Source organism: Hemitrygon akajei, chromosome 24 (genome assembly GCF_048418815.1).
Source record: "Hemitrygon akajei chromosome 24, sHemAka1.3, whole genome shotgun sequence".
Classification (NCBI taxonomy): domain Eukaryota; kingdom Metazoa; phylum Chordata; class Chondrichthyes; order Myliobatiformes; family Dasyatidae; genus Hemitrygon; species Hemitrygon akajei.
In genome coordinates this window covers 14,181,138-14,203,275 of record NC_133147.1, presented here as the reverse complement: position 1 = coordinate 14,203,275, position 22,138 = coordinate 14,181,138, and the positions used below count along the sequence as shown (strand labels likewise).

At 39.3% G+C, this 22,138-nt stretch overlaps 1 protein-coding gene across 9 annotated transcripts in view; it reads left to right on the top strand.

The window, feature by feature from the left end:
* The window catches only part of qkia (QKI, KH domain containing, RNA binding a), a 131,672-nt gene that overhangs the window by 11,469 nt on the left and 98,065 nt on the right, over positions 1 to 22,138 (top strand). For 8 of the 9 annotated variants that reach the window (XR_012096206.1, XM_073028368.1, XM_073028366.1 and 5 more), the window contains exon 2: positions 17,627 to 17,769. Coding sequence is in view for 8 of the 9 variants with exons in the window: in XM_073028368.1 (XP_072884469.1) it covers positions 17,627 to 17,769 (143 nt within the window). In the remaining variant the exon portion in view is untranslated. Of the gene's footprint in view, positions 1 to 1,408; positions 1,515 to 17,626; positions 17,770 to 22,138 lie in introns of those variants that run through there. The other variant, XM_073028371.1, reaches the window with a different exon arrangement.

The window sequence follows — 22,138 nt, the reverse complement described above, 5'->3', positions numbered from 1 at the left end:
GATTTGGTATTTTTTTCCCACTTCCAGAACTTAAATATAGAAGCCATTTGGCCCATTGAGTCCATTCTGGCTATAGAGGAACTAATTGTCCGTAAGTCCCATTGTCCCTTATTCCCATGTACTCCTGCAACTCATCTTCTCATGCCTGTTCGTTTTGCTCCCTTGGTTCTTTTTCCTATTAAGCCTGGTTAAGGGTCAGCATTCCACAGCCAATTAACTCACCCAGCTCATCTTTGGAATTTGGGGCACCTGGAGCAACCAGAAGAAATGCATGTGGTTAGCGAATGTTTGAAATATGCAAACATATTGCCTGAGGACCGGATCAGCTTGGGTTCCTCCAGCTGTGAGACAGTAACGTTGGCACTGCACCTGTGACTATAGTACTTGCATAGTTCACTACAGATGATGGGCATTTTCATCTGTAACCTTCAGAAGCTAGGATAAATCAAAGGGTGACTTTCGTTTATTCTCTTAGAAGACTCTTGGAATTAAAATTTACGACCTGGTCTTTTAGAGTTGAAATTGTTTACTGTGGTAATAGTTTAGAATACTAGCATTTAAGCTGTGTCAATAACCATTTTAAAAACCTACTTTAAACATGTTAGATTTTGGATGAATGCACAGTCTTATGGGAAACCAGTTCATTTTGTGCACGCATGTAGCTTAATATTTTTGCTTTACTTTAAAGTAGTGAAAGCCTGAGGTCCATTTTTCTGAATTTATTCTGACGAAAAGTAATCAAATCCAAGATATTTTTAAATCTGGTTTTGTTTTGTTCTTGTTTTGGGGTTTCCTGTTAGGAGATGAATCTCAGGGTTGTATAATATATGCAAACTTTGATAATAACTGTACTTTAACTTTTTCTACATTTTTCTTGCAAAAATAGAATTCTGGTCTTGAAGTATTTATGCAGTTGCCCTGACCAATTTCCTACAAAAATATTGTACAAACTTTTCTTATGCACTTCAAGCAATTGTATTAAGTCAGTTGTTAACATTTTTTCTAGAGATTGGTTTGTTTAAACAAAAGTCTGCAAAATTATTCCAAATCTGCATGTTTTGGATGTGAGTTTTGGGTATCTGAGGTCAAAGTTTACAAGATTCTTTTGTAGTAGGTTGACTAATGTATTTTTGCATTCTTCTGGATAAAACAGTTACACAATGGATCAGTGTGCTAACAACCTTTTGTATAGCCGTTCATTGTAGATATGAAACTAATTGACTAATTTCCTATGCTGCCGTCTGTACTCGGGTCTCCTCCATTTTCTATTTCTGACATTCTCTCTATTTCTTGCTATGAAGGCAGTACACCAATAGTTTCTCTTCCTCTTCTTATATTCTGGTGCATCCCTTCTCCATCCTTGTCCTCTTCTTCGTTTACATGCTGCCCCTTGATGTCGTCTTCAAAACATGGAGTCAGCTTCCACATATGCTCATGGCTTTCCTCCCCCACCTGCTGTGGATTCCATAGCTGTTATCACAGTCTGCAGTACCTTGGCTGATATTGGGTTTTGGGTAAGTTGTAAATTTATCCATCTTAATTTTGGTAAAACTGACGCTGTTCTAAATCTTGCCAGCACTACATTACTACATTCTTGGCCCAAAACGTCGACTATTTATTCCCCTCCACAGATGCTACCTGACCTGCTGAGTTCCTCTGGCATTTTGTGTGTTATTCTACATTGCCATCATCAGAGATCACTACCCAAGCCATGCTCTTTTCTCGTTGCTGCCATCAAGCTCAAGAACAGTTACTCTCCCTCATAGGGGATAACTATACTCACTTACCCGTCCATTGAGATGTCCTACAACCAATTATCTCACTTTCAAGGACTCTATATATCACGTTATTTATTGCTATTTATATTTGCATTTGCACAGTTTATCTTCTGCACTCTGGTTGACCTTTCAATGATTCTGTTATAGTTACTATTTCATAGAAGTGCTGAGTATGCCCACAGAAAATTGAATCTCACGGTTGTATATGGTGACATATATGTACTTTGATATTAAAATTTACTTTGAACTACTATTCAGCTAGCATCTGAGCCTTGGCTGACAATGGTACTGCTGTACTTCACTGCACTTCCTTGGAACCTGATGAATCTTATACCCGCAAACAACAAATTCCTCCTCAGTTGTGCTATTTACATTGATTACCATGAAATTTAGTGACTGAATTGCCAAGTGTAGACTGAGATATCAGTCCTTAAGTTTTGATACCACCATCTCATTCATATTTCATCGTTGCCTTCGTCTCTGATCTTGAAATGATTGCTGCCTTATGCTTCTGACTTGTCAGTTCCTATTTCTACATTGGTAGCTGCTGATTTACATGTCGAACCTGCTTGTTAAAATGAAATAGTCTGCTTTCAAAGCCATCTTGTTTTTTTTGTTTCTTTCCCTCACCAACATTATTTATTGCCCCTTTCTATCAAGTGTGGTTTCTGTCAATTGTTGAGGTGTTCTTTGCTTGAGTGTTGTGTTGACGTGAGCATGGTTAGTGATGGTGAAGGAGCTGTGTTGAACTTTAATTGAGTAGCCCATAAACTGTTCTGATTGTCAAGGTTAGTTTTGGGAGATGAATTGCCAGTTGGGTGACTTTATCAGCAACTCTTCCATTGGCTTCTAGATAGTTACTGAGAGTTGTTATTTTCTTTTGCCTTTCCCTCCCACATAATCCAGAACAAATGCATGAAAGACATTCAGAGCAAGGACCCATGCATTATAAACAGATGAGACAAAATGGTAGAAAAATCTTCTGTGATTATTGCTCATGGACCAGTTCGTAGTTGTGTACTGACTTTAAAACTGTTTATTGTCACGTGTCTATTGCAGGTGTATGAAAGCACTTTGCGCTCCTTTTTAAATGTCATTCCAACTGTTACTTAATAAATTAATTTTGCCATGCAAAATTCAGATTTTTTCCTAAGAATCAGGTTGTAATACAAAGAAAATGAATTTTGTAATAGTGTTTTCCTGCTGTTTGTAGAGACTAGGTATTGAATGCCCTTTTGATCTTGTATTCCTCAACGTATCGCAAATCTAGTTTGAATATAAAACTATATTCTCATTGCCCCAAATTGGGGTTGGGTTTGCAAAATATATTGGCAAAGAAACTGAAGAAATGGTTGAAGTGACTTAAAAGAAACATTAAGTGGTTTAAGAACCAGGCTTCATACAAAGACATCCTTTTGAATAGTATGTTGTTGACCCATTTTTGGAATTAATCTTAATAGTCGATCTGTTTGTTGCATCTAACTGGGATGGTGACACACCAAATTTATTGTTCTTCCTCTTAAGTTAAACATTGGTGTCTGTATTGCATCTGTGTTTCGTATGCATATGTAATGACCCCAAATGTAACACAACTGATACTCTTGCAGAACGAGGGGTAAACATGTACTTTGTAATTCATTTTTGTATTGTGTTCAATCAATTCTGTAAATCATCAAAATATTGGAAGTGTTTAATCCATTATCTATTGTTTTGGCTCTTAACATTTTATCAGATCCAAAAGCTTTAACAATAGGTTTTTTGATTAGAATAGAAAGTGTAGAGGGAGTTTAGAACAAGGTCTGCCTGGCATGGATAGCAGTTTGAAAGAAGTAAGTACTGGTAATACTGGCTGCAAAACTATGTTCCTCAATGTAAGCTCAAGGAACAAAAACAGGCCTAGCCTCCCCCTCCCTCTTCTATTCCCTACTCTGGGTTTTTGCCTCTTCTCACCTGCCTATCACCTCCCCCTGGGGCCCCTCCTTTTCCTTTCTCCAATAGTTCACTCTCCTCTTCTGTCAGATCCCTTCCTCTGCAGCCCTTTACCTTTCCCACCTACCTGGCTTCACTTGTCACCTTCCAGGTAGCCTCTTTCCCCTCCCACCTTTTTATTCTGGCATCTCCCTTTCTCCATTCCAGTCCTGAAGAAGGGTCTTGGCCTGAAGTGTCGTCTATTTATTCATTTGCATTTCCAGCATTTTGTCTGTTGCATTGGATTTCCAGCAAAATTTACAGAATTTCATGTGTTTACAATTTTACTTATTCCAAACTTTACCTCATTTTTATTGCCTACATTTATCTTTTTACTGCTTCTATCTTTCAGTGTAATTAAATTTATTTTCCCTTGGCAAATTGAAATGTTCATTTCTGACTTCCCGTTTCTCTCAAGTGCACTTATCCAAAGATTCCAATGCCTTTTCATGCTTTCCAGATTTTCAGCATTGCTTTTTTTTGGTTCTGATAGTGATTGAGCTCCTTATTCAGTATGCTAACTGTAATCCATATGAATTCCTCAGGTTAATATTGACATTAATGTAGGAGGTTAAGCAAGACTTGTGCATAGGAATAAAATTTCAGCAGGCCTGAAACTATAATAAATAGGTTTGAAGCAAGTGCGGTGAAGAGGGTGTGTCTGGTGTTGGGGTGGGAAAAGAAACTAAGTGATGAAAGGACACACTGTCAAAAAAATTGCCAAATAACATGGCCAGTTAATCGCCCTTTTACCAAGTATTATTTGTGTGTGTGTGTGTGTGTGTGTGTGTGTGTGAAAGCCTTTGCTCTTGTGGTTAGACTTCTATACATCTTGGTCTGGATATTCTGGAATATGGTTATTAGTACTTTAGGCTATGTGCACGTATGCATGCCGATAGATTTTTCACAGCTTTTGTACACTAATTGAAAATGAGCCCTTTTTTAATTTGGCATTTTGGCAACACAGTTGTTGCTATAGTAATCAGATGTTTGGATTTCTGTAGTTTATTTTCATATTAAGTTTTACATTTTTGGAGTGTTCAGTTGCAGTATTCTGTAGTGGGACTTGCTGTGAAATTTACCATGCATCCTTTTGACTTCGATTTAGTATGTCATAAAGTTTGAGAAGGTAACAGTCCCAGCGTGGAGTAATGACTAATAGATTCTAACTTTTCCAGTGAGGGGTATCATTATATAGTCAGTATAACTGACTTGGAGGAAGGAAACATGAGGAAATCTGCAGGTGCTGGAAATTTAAACAACACACACAAAATGCTGGTGGAACGCAGCAGGCCAGGCAGCATCTATAGGGAGAAACACTGTCGATGTTTTGGGCCGACGAAGGGTCTCGTCGACAGTGTTTTTCCCTATAGATGCTGCCTGGCCTGCTGCGTTCCACCAGCATTTTGTGTGTTGCTTGGAGGAAGGAAAGTAGTTATTGGTTCTGAGTAAACTGGCAAATGGCCTCTTTTTCTTTTCAAACAATTCCCCCACCCTTGGGATTCTATCAACTATGGATTTTAGGTCAGTTTGGATATTGTTACTGGAGAGGCTTTTTTGATTTTCCAGCATGTAAAATTAATGCTTGTGTTCCACCCTTGTGTATTAAAGACTGTGCCAAGGAACTTGACGTGAATGTGGTCACTGATAGTTTTAGGGTCCTGGTAGGGGAAGAAATCTGGGGTAATTCTTTAGCTTTGATTGGACATGAAAGAAGAATTGGATGATTGCATTTCTATCTAGCAGGATTGTTTGAAAGATGGTGTCTGGTCAGTTAGGTTAATGCTGTTGATGGGTCAAGACGGCAGATGTTTAATATGGAGCTTCTGAATTCGTAAGATACTGAAGAACCTGGAGCTACTCGGTGTCAAGCAGCATCTATGAGGAAGGGGGATAAGAAGGAGTTGTCGATATTTCACGTGGAGACCATGCAACAGAGCTGAAAGTGCAGGGAGAATATGGGCAGTATTTATGAGAGGTTCATGGTTGAAGGAGGCTGGACAAAAGTTGCCAGAGGTAGAATTGGGAAATGGGCAAGGTGAATGATTGACAGAAGCAGACAAGGAACGTGCAAGTGGCAGATGGAGCCACATGGTGGGAATGGAGAGTCCAGGTGGAAGCAGGCTGCATGGAAGGTGATAAGTGGGAAGACAAAAGCTTGGTGTCTGATAAATGCAGAATGTTGAGAGAGAAGTTTGAGTTATCAGGAGAGGCCTGATATGCTGGGACCTTTTTACATTTGGAGTACAGGAGGTTGAGGTGAGACCTTGGAGGTACATAAAGTCATGAGAAGAGTAGGTAACGCGGATGGGCACAGTCTTTCTCTCAGTATACCAGTCACAAGAGTATAAAGATCTGGGTTGATGGGGAATAAATTCAAATGGAACCTAAGGGCCAACTTTTCAGAAGATGGTTGGTACTTGGAGCAAGCTGCCACAGGAAACTGCAATAAAAACTGAATTTTTTTTAAAGTGATGTTATTATCTGCACCTTGTTGCGTATCAGTCATATCTTTTGGAAGATAATTTGAGAGAGAATAATTCTCAAGACTATTGTACTGAGTCGAGTGGAGATGGGAAATCACTCGCAGGTTTGATATACAAGAAGGCACGCTGTTTCAAACTGAATGCGTAGTAGTAATTTTGAAAAGATAGTTTTTGGGTGGGTGGGGAGGAAATGTGGGGCAGTTGAATTATCTTTATTTCAACCATATGGCAACACTATCAGTAACTTTGCTGTTTTCAGTCCAGTGGAGGGATTCAGAGAAGTTCTGGGTCAGATCGTGAATTGTGACAGTCTTTACGGTAAGGTTAAACTGGCATTCTCAAACCTCTGAGTATTCAGTGGTTTATTGATTGAAAATTATGCTGAATATAGGCAAGTTGTACAGATATATAAATTACATATGTTTTTTCCAGAAAGGAGCCAGTGAATTGAGTTTTTCCTTATCAGAAGAATATTCAGTACCTTTATGCTAATATTCAGTCGGAACAGGGATGATTGACTACAAATCTCATCAGGTGCAAAGCTGAAAACCTTTTATCCCTTTTTCCTGATGCTCAATAGTTTGTGTGTGTGTGTACATTATCATCAAGTAGTGATACTGAAAGCATACAAGTTAAACATCTGTTCATTTTGTCCATACTGGGAACCAAAATGGCTGTTCCTCAAAAAAATATCCTTTTTGTAATATGTGCCCTTTCGTAATGGTGAAATAATGTGGATTTTTTTTGCTTTACTATGTAAAAATCATTTTTTTGCACGTAGCCCAACTAGACTCAGCTTTTGCAATGAACTCTTAAGTTTCCTCTTTGTTAAATACTGACATATGCAATATTATCAGAACTGCGAGCCTGGATTCTACTGCATTCTTTCTTTCATGCACAAGCTTCCTTGATTTTTTTTTTGATATTTGTGGATCCAGATTTGATGGTAATTGGTTCTTCTGAGCTTGGCGTGAGCAGAATTGTTTGGGTTTCTTCTCTCTCAATTCATAGCTAATGGAAAAGGCAAGGTACTTTGTGGTTATGTCTGGGCTAGGTTTTGAACTCTTATAAAAGGTAACGCCCAGAATTTTAAAACTGTATGAAGAGCTATGGGACTAGACTGATTAATAACACAAAATACTCTACAGATGTTGGGGTCAAAGCAACACGCGCAGCGCCCTCCTGGCAAAGGGCCTCCTGAACCGTTGACTGTTCGTTTCCACGGGTGCTGCCCGACCTGCTGAGTTCCTCTAGACTGATTAATAGTTTGGCATGAACTAGATGGGCCAAAGAGGCTCTTTCTGTGTTCTGTGTTCTATGAATATGGCTGAAAATAAAACAGCCACTTTTGGTCAACATTGGCAATTCTGGGATTAGGTTCATGCCTCAGTGGCGCAAAAGTTAACACTACTACCTAAGCACCAGTGACTCAGGTTTGACCATGACCTTGGATGCTGGCTCCGTGGAATTTACACATTTGACCATGTATTGGTGGCAGCTGCAAATTACCTATTAATATAACATTAATGGCAACCAGAATCAGAGGCATTGATGGAAAAGGCATAGGTATGCTGGAAATGAAGAGAAAGGAAAAGGGGCTTCAGGTCCTCAATGCATTATCAATGCCTGATTTGTGGACATCCCATATATGTGAGCATTTGGGCGGTTGGGGATGGATTTATTAACTGCAGCAGTTATGTTTTGCTGAATGGGGAGTAGGGAATTTCCTACCCCACCCAGTGCTGTAATCAGGGCTGGGTGGAGCTGAGCAGACTGAATTGTTCACTGAGTCCAGCTGTAGTGGCCTCTCTTCCCATACCCGCTTGGTCTCCAGTCAGCTGCTTTTCTCTCATACTCTCCCACTTTCTTTTTGTGTTCATTTCTAACTTGTAAAAGTACTAGGTTACAAGGGGTTCTCAGGAACATTCCCTGTAATAGGATTACTTAGAGCATGGACTGAGTGGGACGGATGGCTGCTTTTTGCCGTTACAAAATAAGTTAATTATTGGAAAATCTGCTCCGCACTGTAAGAAATGCTGTTGCTGCAGAAAATGAAAAGTGTGCTGGACTTGCAGAGGCCACATCTGTGGGAACAGAAACTGCTAACACTCCAGGTCAAAGACTTTGCCAGAGCTGGGAGAGAGACAATGGAAGCTTAAATTACAGGGAGGGGGAGGTACCTCTGGAGTAAATCCAGGGTGACCTTGGGGTATAGGTTTATCTGAAGCTTTCATTTCTTCCCAGTTCTGACAAAGGAGGGTTTGATCTGAAATTTCAGCTGTTTTTGCTGCTGACTTGAGTGTTTCCAGCACTTTTTTAGATTTCCAGCATTTATGATTTTTAAAAACTTTTTTGGATCTTCACGCTGCTTTTGAAAACGTTGGGCATTATCTATTGAATTGCAGGCATGTCTGTATGAGTTCATAGAAGATGTTTTTCATGCAGTCTACCTCTGTTCAACAGGCTAGAACAACTGATTCGTGGTCCTTGAGAATTCAGCTGTCATTGAAAAACTGGCATATGATATTCTGCAATTCTGGTGCACCAAGATTTGTTATCTTTCCTGGTCTTAATAAGTTGGAACTTGCCCTATGAAGATAATCACTGATTGTTTACTTCTGGGAGCCTTAGAAATATTTGGGCAGGAATGTTAACTGAATTTGTTGCATATAGTGCAATCAAAAAGGAATCTTTAAAAGTGTAAAATAAGCTACATGTGTTTCTGTGCAAAATTTGGTCAAATAGCCACAGGTATCACTTAGTTCCGAATAGAAGTTCTTTTCTATTCATGGCCTTTCTTGTGGCTTTCATGGCTTTCTGCAATCAATGACAAGATTGCACGTCCATTGGAGGATTTGTTGTGAAAATATAGCTGAAGATGATTTGAAAAGGAGCACATTTTAATTCATTTAAACTATAGATGCAGAATATGGCAAAGAATCAGTTTATTGCCAATATGTGAAACAGAATTGATTGTGGTTAGGTGCTGAGCATAAAACACAGGACAATAGTGTAGCAGACAACAATATCAACCAGCACTTTACAAGACAATAGTGCAAACAGCCAGGAGCTATCAACAATTAGCATAAACGTCAATAATCAAACTTGAATGTGAGCGCATGAACAAATGCAATTACTATCACCTGAACAAGGCGAGCAAGAAAGACCATTTAACGGATGTTGTGCAGGGACAGTTAGGGTATTACGTGTGACTCATTTTTATTGAGAAGCTGGACAGCTATAGGAAAAAAAGCTTTCGAGATTAGGTGTAGTTTTGGTGCTAATGGACTTGTAGCGTCTCCCTGGACTTGCAGAGGAAGGAGGTGGTGGGAAAGCAATCAGTAATAGAGATGGTCACAAAACTCCACTGGCTGAGTAAAAATTCATCGGTATACACCCTGAGATGAAAGTTTCCTTAGCTAGTGTGGGAGGAACAGTCTCTGCTCGTCTTTCCTAGGGATGAGTGCTGTCCTACTTCAGTGGTAGTCCTAGGAATATGACTCGACCATAGCCTGACCATATTTCCAAGGGGGTTGTTAAAAGCACACCATGCCGTAAGTCGGTTTACCATCCTTTGAGAGCAGGTCACATTATTAGAGATGAGACCAGCTACAGTCACGTCATCTGCAAACTTCAGGATTTTAATGGATTTGTTTGTGGAGGTACAGTTATTTCTATAAAGTGAGAACAGGAGAGGTAAAAGAACAGTCTTAGGGAGAGCCTATGCCTGTAGACATTGAATTGGACAAATAGGAGCCCAGCCTTGCATACTGCTTCCTTCCGGTCAGTGGATTACAAACTTCCTGACATACTGTAGGGGACAGCTAGTTGTAGGAGAGCACCATCTATTTCCTGTTGCATGATTGGCAGTATACTGTAGACCCCCAAGTGTTGATTCCTGTAACTCTTCATGCACTGCAGCTTAAACATGAATGATTCCATCTATTCAAATGTAGAAATTAGTCTCATTTCTATATCAGTCATCTTGGTGTAAGAAAACATTTTAAAGTAGATTTAATCCTAATTACTAGATTGAATGTTTACATTAAGCAACAGTATTTTTCAGGCCTCTAAATATTTTACAAAGGATAAAATTGTGAAGCCTAAGGGTTCACTTTTGTGGTTGTGTAGTTTTCGCTTGCTTTGAGAACATCAGGTGCATAAAGAAGTAACCTTGCACTCTCGCCCACTCCATCAGATGTCTTCTGTCCCATCTGGTTCCACTCACCAGTTATCTCAGGCTACACAAGTGTGGTGAAGTAAGTTCTCCTGAAATCTTGGGCAACTGCTGAAGGGTTATATTGTGGGTCTTTGGTCTCTGGCATTGATAGATCATAAAAACCAAACATGAAATTTGTAAAAGTTACATCATTTGTCACTTTTACTGTTGATTGAAAACTTTCTCTGCCTGCTTTCATTTAAGTTTAGCAGAACCCAGGCTCTCCCTGTCTTCCCTTTCCATCCACCCCAACTCTGACTTGGTGAGTATGAGGATGACGAAAGGATTTAGATCCTGCAGATGACCTCTGATTCATACTTGTATAATGTAATAGTATAGCTGGGCAAGTTGAAACATACCGATGTCATCTCTGCAGTTTCTATAGACCTACTGGATAGCTGTCAGTGCAGTCCAGCCTTTTCCCAGTGGAAACATTAGGGAGCAGTTATTGAAGACTGGTTAGATTTGTCTCTAGACTGGTTTGAGGTGTCTGTGATAGAGCATTCGCTTTGTATACAAATGTTTTTCAGTCAAGGCTTCAGATATCATATTAGTCAACATTCATGCTTCGGAGCCCTTTCTGATAACCCTGCCTCTATTCTTATCACTCTATTTTTCTGCTCTTTTCTCCCTAGCAAATCTAACTTATTCTATTTTTCTGGGCTGCTTTTATTGTTGTAGTGTATAGCGTCTTATTTCCCTTTGGGAAATGAATCCTTGTTGGGTTTATTAATGACTCTTGCACTTAGTGGCGAGCCCTCGTTTTATACGTCAATTCATTGCATCAGCTTTATCGAGACCGTTAATCAGCCTCTTCAACCCTTGGTGCTTTAAGTTACAGTAGATTGTCCTTTGTGGATATTTGTGTCTTCTGTCTTCCCTGTTGCGCGGGGGTGTACTCATCATCTGGTTTAATAACTCATCTGGTTTTTGATTTTGACCAGCTAGATTATTCTATTCTCAGTGTTCACAGTTAATGCCTACTGTATTATAGAGGGGTTTAAAATTGTATCACGATATGCAGTAGACTAATCAACAAGATGTAATGTTCCCAGAAATTCTAGTAATGTTCCTCTACTTAAAAATTTAATCATGAACAGCAGGAGGGGCTTATGTTTTCTAGCTAATTTTAATAAGCAATAAGTATAGGAGAAATTGCTATATTTCTTCAAAATAAGGATTGTGTAAGTGTTTAAAATCTTCACAAATTAAGGAGGATGATTAAATATGCCACTTGTGTTTTAAGACCAATTTCATTTTGCCAGCAGAGATTTCACCATGCTGCAACAGCGGTGACATTTGCTGCTTTGTTCTGAAGGATTTAATGTTGGCAGTAGAAATGGCAGGTGGTGTTCATACAAAGATGGTGTATTTTGAGACATATTCCCCCCCCCCCCCCCCCCCCCCCCAGAGATGTAGTTGTGGTAGGTGAGGATAACTTCAAATCAGCTATGTTCCACAAGATGCGCTTTTAATCTTGTAAAACTAATCCTTACTAATTGATTTGGGCTTTTACTAGTTACTTTATTTCCATTTGACTTGCAACTATATTTTTGTATTAATTCCATTTTCTTGTTTTCACTGCATTTTATCTGCTTTCAGTGCAGTCCTAGTTGGAAATGCCATTTCAAAGTTCAAAGTAAATTTGTTATTGAAGTACATAGATGTCACCATATACAACTATGTCTGCAGGAAAAGAGATCTAAATTTGTTTTCTTGCGGGCATACTTAATAAATCCAATAACTATAATAGAATCAATGAAAGGCTACACCCAACAGGGCTGACAACCAGTGTGCAAAAGGGAATAAATTGATGAAAGAAAAAAATAAATAAGCAATAAACATTAAACATGAAACAAAGAGTCCTTGGAAGTGAGTCTATAGGTTCTGGGAACAATTGCGTGTTGGGTGCATGAGTTAGCCCTTTTGGTTCCAGAGCCAGATGGTTGAGAGGTAAATGACTGTTCCTGAATCTGGTGGTGTGGGTCCTGAGGCTCTTGTACTGCCTTCCTGACGGCAGCAGCGAAAAGGGAGCGTGACCTGGGTGGTGAGGGTCAGTGGCAGGGAGGGGTTTACCTGTGATGTATTTACTATTTTTTTTGTAGGATTTTCTGTTCAAGGTCATTGGTGTTTCCATACCAGACTTTGATGCAGGCAGTCAATATACTCTGCACCACACATCTATAAAAGTGTCAGTGTTTTAGATGCCATGCCCGATCTTTGTAAACGTCTTAGGAAGTAAAGGTGCTCCTGTGCTTTTGTAATTGTGCTTGCATGCTAGGCCAGACATATCCTCTGAAATAATAGCACCTAGGAATTTAAAGCTGTCTTATAGCTCCAATTTCTCCAATGGCTCATGGATGTTGGGTTTCCTCCTCCTGAAGTCAGTAATCAGTTCCTGATTATATTAATCCAAGATGCTTTGCTGTTTTAACTACAAAAATAAAATCTAATTGCAGGAAATAGTCTGGAAAAATGGGTAACAATTATAAATGCTTTTCTGTAGCATGATATCTGGAAGTAGTGTCGAAACTGTATGCCTTTTAAAGATAGCATAGCATTGATGAAAGTGGCAATATGGACAGCTGTTAGAGCACTATAAGTACAATTTAAAAACCAGCTAATTTAAATGCTGTAGGTTATATTTTGTAAATTCTTAAAGGTTCATCTTCGCCGATGGGTAGCAAAATTTTCTTCTGTGCTGGCTGAAAGCTTGAGCATAATGTTAGGTTTAGTCCATTAGCCAAAATTCTGCTGTGCAACGTCTGAACATGGGGTCTATAAGGAGTATTGTGCCTTCTATGCTGTCTGGAAATGTGCATGTTTCTGCACAGACAAAGTACTCTGGTTGTGCCCTGGCATGCATTTACACCTAATATTTATGCTCATGGTTCTCTCACATCTATTTAAGAATGTGCGGGAAAATATCTGTCCTTAAATGAGGATACAGAAAAACGTAAAAAGCAACTGATCAGTCACTAGTCTGTAGTGATTAATTTGGCTTGCAGCATTGGTGTTAGTCTGTGCACTTTATTTAGTAACCTTGGTAATTGTATTGCAGTGGTCAGGTGCAGTCTTTCGTCCAGTCATTCAGTGAAAATATTGTGCTAGTGGATGGGTTAAGTTGCTAAGTGCTTATGTGTCCTTTCTGTAGACTGGCGCAGTCTGTTGAAGCTATTTCTGTGACCAGGAATGCTGCAGAGTTATCAGGATAAAATAATTTCAGTGCATTGCCTCAAAGTATGAATAAGGCTCATGAAATTACAGGTCAATTATAAGGGAGTAGAGAATGTCAGAAGGTGCTTTGCCAGATTCCTAATTTAGTACAGTTACTAGTGCCAGTCATACTTGATAGGGCAAAATTATCTTTGAAGACCCTTCATCACAAAATGCCAATGTCTCCTTTCTCTCTGCAGATGATGTTCCAGTTACGTATGTACCCAGTGATTTCTGTGCCTATTTTAGATTGGTGGAATTTGAAGCGCTTGTTGTTCTGAAATACTTCTGGGGGGTCAGTAAAGCTACTTTGACATCGACCTTGAAGGGGTGCCTGCGCCACTGATTCCTGGCATACTGGCTTCCCCGACAGCTGTCTTGGTGCATCTGGAAAAAAATTACATTGCAATCGCTTCTAGCGGCAGGATTCATGCATCAAGAACTGGCTGCACAAATATCTTGAAACTTGTGCTAACATAGCCCAATATGGGCTGCTAATAAGGCTCCCCCACCCCTTGTTTTATTTACCTTTTCTACAGACAATTTGTCATGGATAATTTAATCTATGTAAGCTAGTTGTTGAATTTACTTCATAAGGAGTTGAGGGTTTAGTATTCGGTGCATTGGGTGAAGGCCTTTTTGTTTTGATTTATTTTATAGACTTACAATTGGCTGGTGCTATCTCCTGTCTGTTTTTCATTGCAGCTCCCTAGTTTGGTTTTGGGTTTATCATTAATGTTGGACCTGAAGATGTGCTAACCTTTAAAATAGTTTAATTCTTATGATGTAAACCAAAAAAACAATCAAATTTATTTGTTGGGCTAGAGAAAGCTAAAAAGGTTTAGAGGGAGAATGTGTGTACTTTTGTGTTGAAACTGACAGAAGTGATTTGTATACTTCAGCCTCATTGTATTTGTGATTTCCATAAAACTAAAGCTGTGCATTTTTCTAATTATGCAAAGGCACTTCTGATTGTCAGCTTGTTTACTAATGAAGCAGCTGAAAGCTAGTTTTTTGAATCTTGTTTTCTATATTCAATATTAGTTGTCATGAAGTAAGTGTGCCTGTAGCAAGGCTGTGTGTATTTTATAAACGAGAGCCTGGCTGGCTTTAAAGTACATTGTTTTAGTGGGTTAAAATCTGTTCCAGTCAATAAACTTCTGCTACGTCGCTTCCAAAACATTTCATGTAAACCACTGACAAATTCTAATCGCTGTGCTCCATAAATGGAGTGTGACTGTAGCATAGGTGGTCAGAAGAGGAAGTTTCGGTGAACTAGTGCTTTAAATAAACCTTTGCATGAAAGTTGCTTTCTTGAACTAAGACAGCCTGAACCAGTCTGTAATTACTGTCAATTTCAGTCTAGCATTCTGGTGACAAAATTCATGCATACTTGATAGTTTTAATAATGGAGGAGGCAACTTCCAATGAACAAATTCCAACATTATATGTAAAGATTAAAATTGATTTATTCATTAATTTGGATATTATAGTTAAGATTGACAACATAATGAGATATTCCGATCTAGAATTTGTATTTAATTGAAGGATTACGATCAATAGCTCTGTCTTCAATGACGTTCTTGAAAACTGCTTCATGCAGAGTCTTTAATGACCACAACAGCATACATACTTCACTGCTTGTGAAATGTAATTGATGTTATGTTGAAATTGAGGCAGCCAGTTTGCATGCAGGAAGATCTTACAAAAGCAATGTGAAAATAACTAGGGTTATTTATTTTGGACAACTAGTATTGATTAGGGATAAAGGAAAGCTTCGGAATCACTTTTGATTGTGGGAGGGGAAAAAGGAGCACCCAGAGATTGAAGACTGTTTTACCTGAAACAGATTTGATGAAATGTCCATACGTCTTCTAAAGGTTGCCGGAAATGCAGAGCAACAGAAATACAGTACTTTGTGTAAAATTATTGAAAAGAAATCAGTTTTAACTCAGTTATTCTGTTGTTTGGCTTTCAAATATTGTTTAGTTTCAGCCCTTTTAAGAAATTGCTGTTAGATTTAAATGCAACTTCAATGCATGGACAGACAGGGCATCAAAGTAATAGTGTTTTATATCAAGGCCTGGAGACAAAACTTCAGGTTATTGAGAAGAAAAACTTTTATTTATTTGAGATGCAGTGCGCAATAAGCCCTTCCAGCCCTTTGAGCCATGCTGCCCGGCAATCCCTGATTTAACTCTTGCCTAATCTTGAGTTATTTTACAATAATCTACTAACCGTTACAGCTTTGGACTGTGGGAGGAAACTCGGAGCACCCAGAGGAGATCTGTCCAGTCACCGAAAAAATGTACAGGCAGCAACAGGAATTGAGCCCAGGTCGTCGGTACTATTAAGCATTGTGCTAACCACTGTACTGTTGAGCTGCTTTTATTGTTGATGCTTAGACTGCCTTTAAAAATAAGATTTTCATAGTTTCAAAACTGAGTAACTCAACTCTTGTTGAGCTTTGAAGAACTGAGTTTAACAGTGCAACAGCTGCCCCTGTTTTAATAATTGTTTGTCATGTTAGATATTCTGGTTTAGTGCTGCATTTCTGATGTGAATAGTAGATGTGTTGCTGTATAATAGAGATCCTCGTGCTTTTAAGCAGATATGGAAATGTGTTGTTAGTCGTGTAATCAATTTTATATTGCATTTTATACTCATTAAGCTAGATTAAAATGGTTCATTTTAATGTAAACATTGGTTTTATTGAATATATATTCAATAAAATGTTTAGTTTACAATGAACAATTTCCTAAATTAACTACCCTTTTTGTTTACTTAAGCCCTTCACCCCTACCAGGCATAGGTCTCCAACAGCGGCTTGCCAGAGTCCTCTGTCCTGGGCCGATCATTGGCCCTGTCGCTTCTGTGTTTTATTTCCTTATGTGGAATGCAGTTGTAGTTTCTGTCATGCATGTTGGTGTTATGTTTGCATTGGTACGGGATCCACAGTCCTGAATGCCCAAGCTGTTGGTTCTGGCTAGTGTTTGAGATTTAGAGTGCTGGAACCATATCTGCAGAACTGCTTTTGTATAGACAGCTGTTTGTGCTGCAAATTGAAACTGATGTTGAAGATCTGGAGTAAAGGCAGGCAGAATTTGTGGAGAGGAACAAAGGATAATGTTTTGGCTTGATGATTGGTCATTTGAACTTCAGTGATCATTTGTTGCATCTCCTAAAGGAGTTTCGATATCGAAACCCACTGGTTTAGGTACCCTGAAAAGCAGGCAGAATTCAAGTTTACCAGAACTATTGAATGTCTGGTGACAAAATGAACAAAGTACAAGGATTTGCACGATTCTTTAATGACTCAAGGCAGATTTCAATTATCGAACATTAGTGGCATTTTTAGAGTGGGTTGTTTTTTAAAAAAAAATTTTGCCTAGTGCATTTGACAGTGTTCCATTGACCTTCGTCATGGGTATCCAACCCCAACTAAAAATCTGTTTCACTTTGATATTTATAGCCATAGAGAAGTACAGCACTGAAGTACAACCTTCAGCCCATCTAGTCAGTACCGAACTATTTTAAACTGCCTACTCCCATCGGCCTGCACCAGGACCATAGCCCTCCGTACCCCTACCATCCATGCACCTAACCAAATGTTCCCTAAACTTTGAAATCGAGCTCATATGCACCACTTGTGTTGTCAACTCGTTCCGCATTCTTGGCCCTCTTGAGTGAAGAAGTTTTTTCTCCCTTTTCAGGATTTCTCCTGCTTTCGCTTCCCCCTCAGAACCCTCCCCATCCCGTTTACTTCCAGAGGCGCAATGATAGAAAAGGATTGGGAGCCGCAAGAACGTTACAGAACAGACTGTTTTTAAGAATAAGAAGACTATGGTGTATTGCAAAGTTAAAATTTGTTTTAAATGGCTGATAGTTATTGTCTGTGAACATTTGCATAAAAGCTAAGTTCTCCTGAGCTGAATTTTATTTTTGTTTTGTTTGTGCAGAAATAAGCAGAGTGCGAAAGGACATGTATACAGATACGATGAATGGCCTTGTTGACAAGCTGCCAATGGACCTACCAGAACCCATAGGACCTATTATGCAGTTACAAGAGAAACTATTTGTGCCTGTGAAAGAATATCCAGATGTAAGTAAAAAAATTTTTTTTGTGAAATTGATAATAGAAACTTAAGTTTTCAATATTGCTACCTGGCTTGGCAAAACTGATCTCAATCTCAAGTAGAAAAATAAATAAGTTACTCTTGTCAACTTTTAATTGCCAAATTTTAAAAGGATGTGATTTTGAAGTCTATAGTAACACAAAAGCTGGAGGAACTGAAGTCAGGCAGCATCTACAGAAATAAAACTGTCAACGTTTTGGGCTAAGACCCTTCAGGACTGGCTATATTGGAAGAAGATGGGCTTGAGCAATTTGCATTACAAAGGTAGTATCAGAGGTGCTGGTCATTTTTTTTAGGTAAGTGGTAGGGATTGAAGAAAGTTCTAAGGGGTGACTGGGTCAGAAGTGGATTTGTATATTGAAGCATGTAACATTAATTGACCCAGAAAAAATGCATCACCAGGAACCTTAGTTAGAGGGGTTAATAACAAACTTCTGGGGTAGCACAGTGGCATAGTAGTTAGCATAATTTTACAGCACAAGTGCCCTGGGTTCAATTCCCACCAGTGACCGAGATTATACATTCTCCCTGTGACCACATGGGTTTTCCCTGGGCGCTTCAGTGTCCTCTCACATGTCAATAACTTTTTGGTTAGTGTGTTAATTGGTCACCGGGGTGTAATTGGACCGAGTCGGCTTATTGGGCTGGAAGAGCTTGTATCGTTCTGTATTTCCAAAGAGAAAAAACTAGAAAATAGGTGAAGACTAGGGGATTTGATATTCAGTTAGTTGTCTAAAAGGTGTATGACAGATTCATTGAGATAATAATCGTCAAAGTTGGAGAATGTTTACATCTAAAGAACAGAGAAAATGGTTTCATTGAAATAACACTTTTAAAATGTTAGGGCTGTGAGTGTTTCTAAAAAAGTAAATACTTAAGGATTAGTTATGCATTGAATTTAATATTGAAATGACATTTATTCAATTGTGAATTAATCAATTATGTATTAATATGATGCTACTTGAAAGATAATTGACAGAAGAGCTCTGGTCTTGAAATAGTGCCATAGGTTTTTTTTATCCACTTGAGCAGACGCAGCCAACGCCCACTTAATGTCTCTGAAATACAATCACCCTGACAACTGATGCAGTACAAGCTGCCCCTGCGTTATGACCTTGCAGAATCAATGAATTGCTACCCAGAAATTTGAGATGCAGAATAAAATTTGATCTCATGGAATTTGAAGAAAGATGCATTTTAACTTGTTCCTTCTGGTGTGCGCAGATGAAATGGCTTTATGTATCAGAATCAGGTTTAATATCACTGGCATACGTCGTGAAATTTGTTTACTTTGCAGCAGCAGTGTGATGCAATACATAGAAAAACGTGAATTACAGTATGTATAAAATAGTTAAAGGAAAAAGTAGCAAAAATTAAAGTAGTGAGTTAGTGTTTGTAGTTCCAGTGTCTATTCAGAAATCGGATGGCAGAGGGGGAAAAAGTTGTTCCTGAATTGTTGAGTGTGTGCCTTCAGGCTTCTGTACCCTCCTCCCTGATGATAGCAATGAGAAGAGAGCATGTTCTGGCTGATGGGGGTCCTTAATGATGGATTAAGGGCCCACATCACTCGCGTTGCAAGGACTCTGGAAAGATTTAAACGTAAAGATGACCAGTGGTGTCTTTACCCACTCCACTGAAGCCCACTGACCACAGGGAAGGTATTGTAGCTGTCATTCTTGAGATGATGGTAGTCTTGGTGATTGGGATAGGGTCACACAGCACCGAAACAAACCCTTTGCCCTCCAGTACTATGCAAAGGTCTTGGGTGTATGTTATAGCTAAGGAGCTTTGGACTTTGCACAGTACCGTAGTCATTTTTTGAGTGTTATGGAAAAACATGACATGATTGCTGTTCCTTGATATTGCTGTAGTGTTTGTCGCTGCATGTAAAGTGAGGTTGAGACCAATGTAATCAAATTGACATTTTCGAGAAGGCACAAGGGCAGGAGAATTATTCTGTGTTAAGAAGCAAGGCTCTCTGCAAATATGCAGGTTATTGGAGAATCAGTTGTGTTCATCATGGGTATTTGCATAAATTGCCAAGATTGTATTGAGATACAGTGCAGTTTGGCCCTTCTGGCCCTTCAGGCTGCACTGCCTTTATCTCAATCACAGGCCAATTTACACCGATTAATTGACCTACCAATCAGTATGCCTTTGGAAAGTGGGAAACTGAAGTAATTGGAGGAAATGTATGCAGTCACAGAGAGAATGTATGCAGTCACAGGGAGAATGTACAAACTGTACAGGCAGCAGTGGGAATTGAACTGTAAACCACTGTACCACCATGCTGTCCCGATCTTATTTAATGGTAGAAACTGAAGCCGGTCTTGTTTGTCACTTGCCGTAAATGTGTGCACAGGTTCACTGGATGAACTTGCAGGAGCATCATGGGCATGTAATAACCGAGATGCAAACTTCACAAGAGAGAACTGTATGAGACAGACCAAATGGTCTCTTGCAGCTCTTTTCTGCTGATAATTCAATTGGGAACCAACTCTGCTTTGGCTTGTATGCATTATATGATCACCCTCGCTTCATGCCAGATAGTCAAAGTCTGACCTGTGATTTTAAAATTGATTGAATCTCAGCAGTGGTCTGCAGAATGGCAATCACTTATGTAACCACTTTCCCGAAGTTTGAATCGGGCAAGGTTGCTGACCTTCCATTACTCACTTTGAGTGATCATGCATGTGTTCTGACACAGATACTGTTTCAGTAGTAATTTTGTATATTGAATGTTTTCTACGGTTACACGTGCAGTGTTGCTGCTTGGGCAGGGTGCCATGTAGTTAATCAGGATTTGAGCTTTGACCGCTTCATTCTAAAGACTTGCATGATGAAACTCTAAAAGTTGAGTGTTTCCAAAAGTGTCAGGCAAATAACTATTAATCACTTTATTACAGGAAGGATGTGGAAGCTTTAGAGGGTGTGCAGAGCAGATTGACTAGGATGCTACCTAGATTGAGAGCACCTTTTATGAACATAGGGTGGTGAGGGAGCTGGGGCTTTTTCCTTTTGATTGAAGGGGGATGGGAGCTGATGTGATAAAGGTACAGAAGATAATTTACAGAAATGATTAATGCAAGGGCGCTTAATTTTAAAGTGATGGGATAAAAATATAGGGGAGGATGTCAGAGGTATGTTTTTGCTGGGAGCAGGTATGTTCTACCGGGGTGGTGGTAGAGGCAGATACGTTAAGGATATTTAAGTAACTCCTAGATGTGCTTATGGATGAAAGAAAAAATGGAGGGCTATGCCAGAAGGAAGGGAAAATTGATCTTAGGGTAGGTTAAAAGGTTGACACTACATATTGTGATGAAAGGGCCTGTACTGCTCTGTGGGTTTAACTTGAAATTGAAACTGCTTGATTGGGTAAAACTTTTCCAGCATGTTAAGATTTAGGTCCTTCATTTATCTTTTGAACTGGCAGAATGATGTGTATCTATACTTTGGTGTTATAAGGAAGAAGAGCTTGGGTAAATGTTAGTTATATTTCTTGGGAAATATGGAAATAAGACTAAAAGAATTTTAGATTTCTTTTTAAAGCTGATCATAACTAAAAGCATCTCCAGTGAAATTGTAAACTCCAGGGATATGGGGAATCGAATCACTCTCCTTAAGCATTGTATTGTTTTAGAAAAAGTGGGAGGGGTGACAATGGAGATAGCTCTCCCAAAGGAAATGCAAGGTGCCCCTTCCCTCCGCTAGCCTGCCACCCTTGAGCAAGGAGTGACACCTGCTTTGCCCCCCCCCCCCCCCCCCCAAAAACAGGATCACATAAAATCATGGGAGCAGTTGGATGGTCGTATGAGTAGCTGGTGCATATCGCAAGTCCTGGTTACCTCTGACAGCAGGCAGACAATCCCTGAAGAAAAAGAATCTAGTGCTTTCCTTGCATGTATGTTAAAGTAGAATTTGAATAAAACTCAGGAGACCAGCTTATTATAGTTACAACAGTTTAATGCGCACCCTCCTGGGGGAGTTTGAGACCCAGTTGTCAAAGGGAAGGCACGTAAGTACTGCCACCATTTGACAAGTGGACTACTTCTCTTTGGTTACAGCCGTATATTTATAAATAGTAAATCCCATACATTACTGTTGCAAGATGTCATTAGAACTGGTATGCCCACCAAGTCTGTTGTGCAAAACTTAGTTACAGATAAGAGAGTCCGCTAAATCAAGGTTTAATTACAGATGGATGTGCTGCCTAGTCCTTATTAGTTATTCCCTTTGCTAGGCCCTGACTTAATTACAGATGGATATTCATTCCTGTCCTTATCGGTGAATCCTCCTCCCCCTACTCAAATGAGGGTGCAGTGTACAATTTGTCAA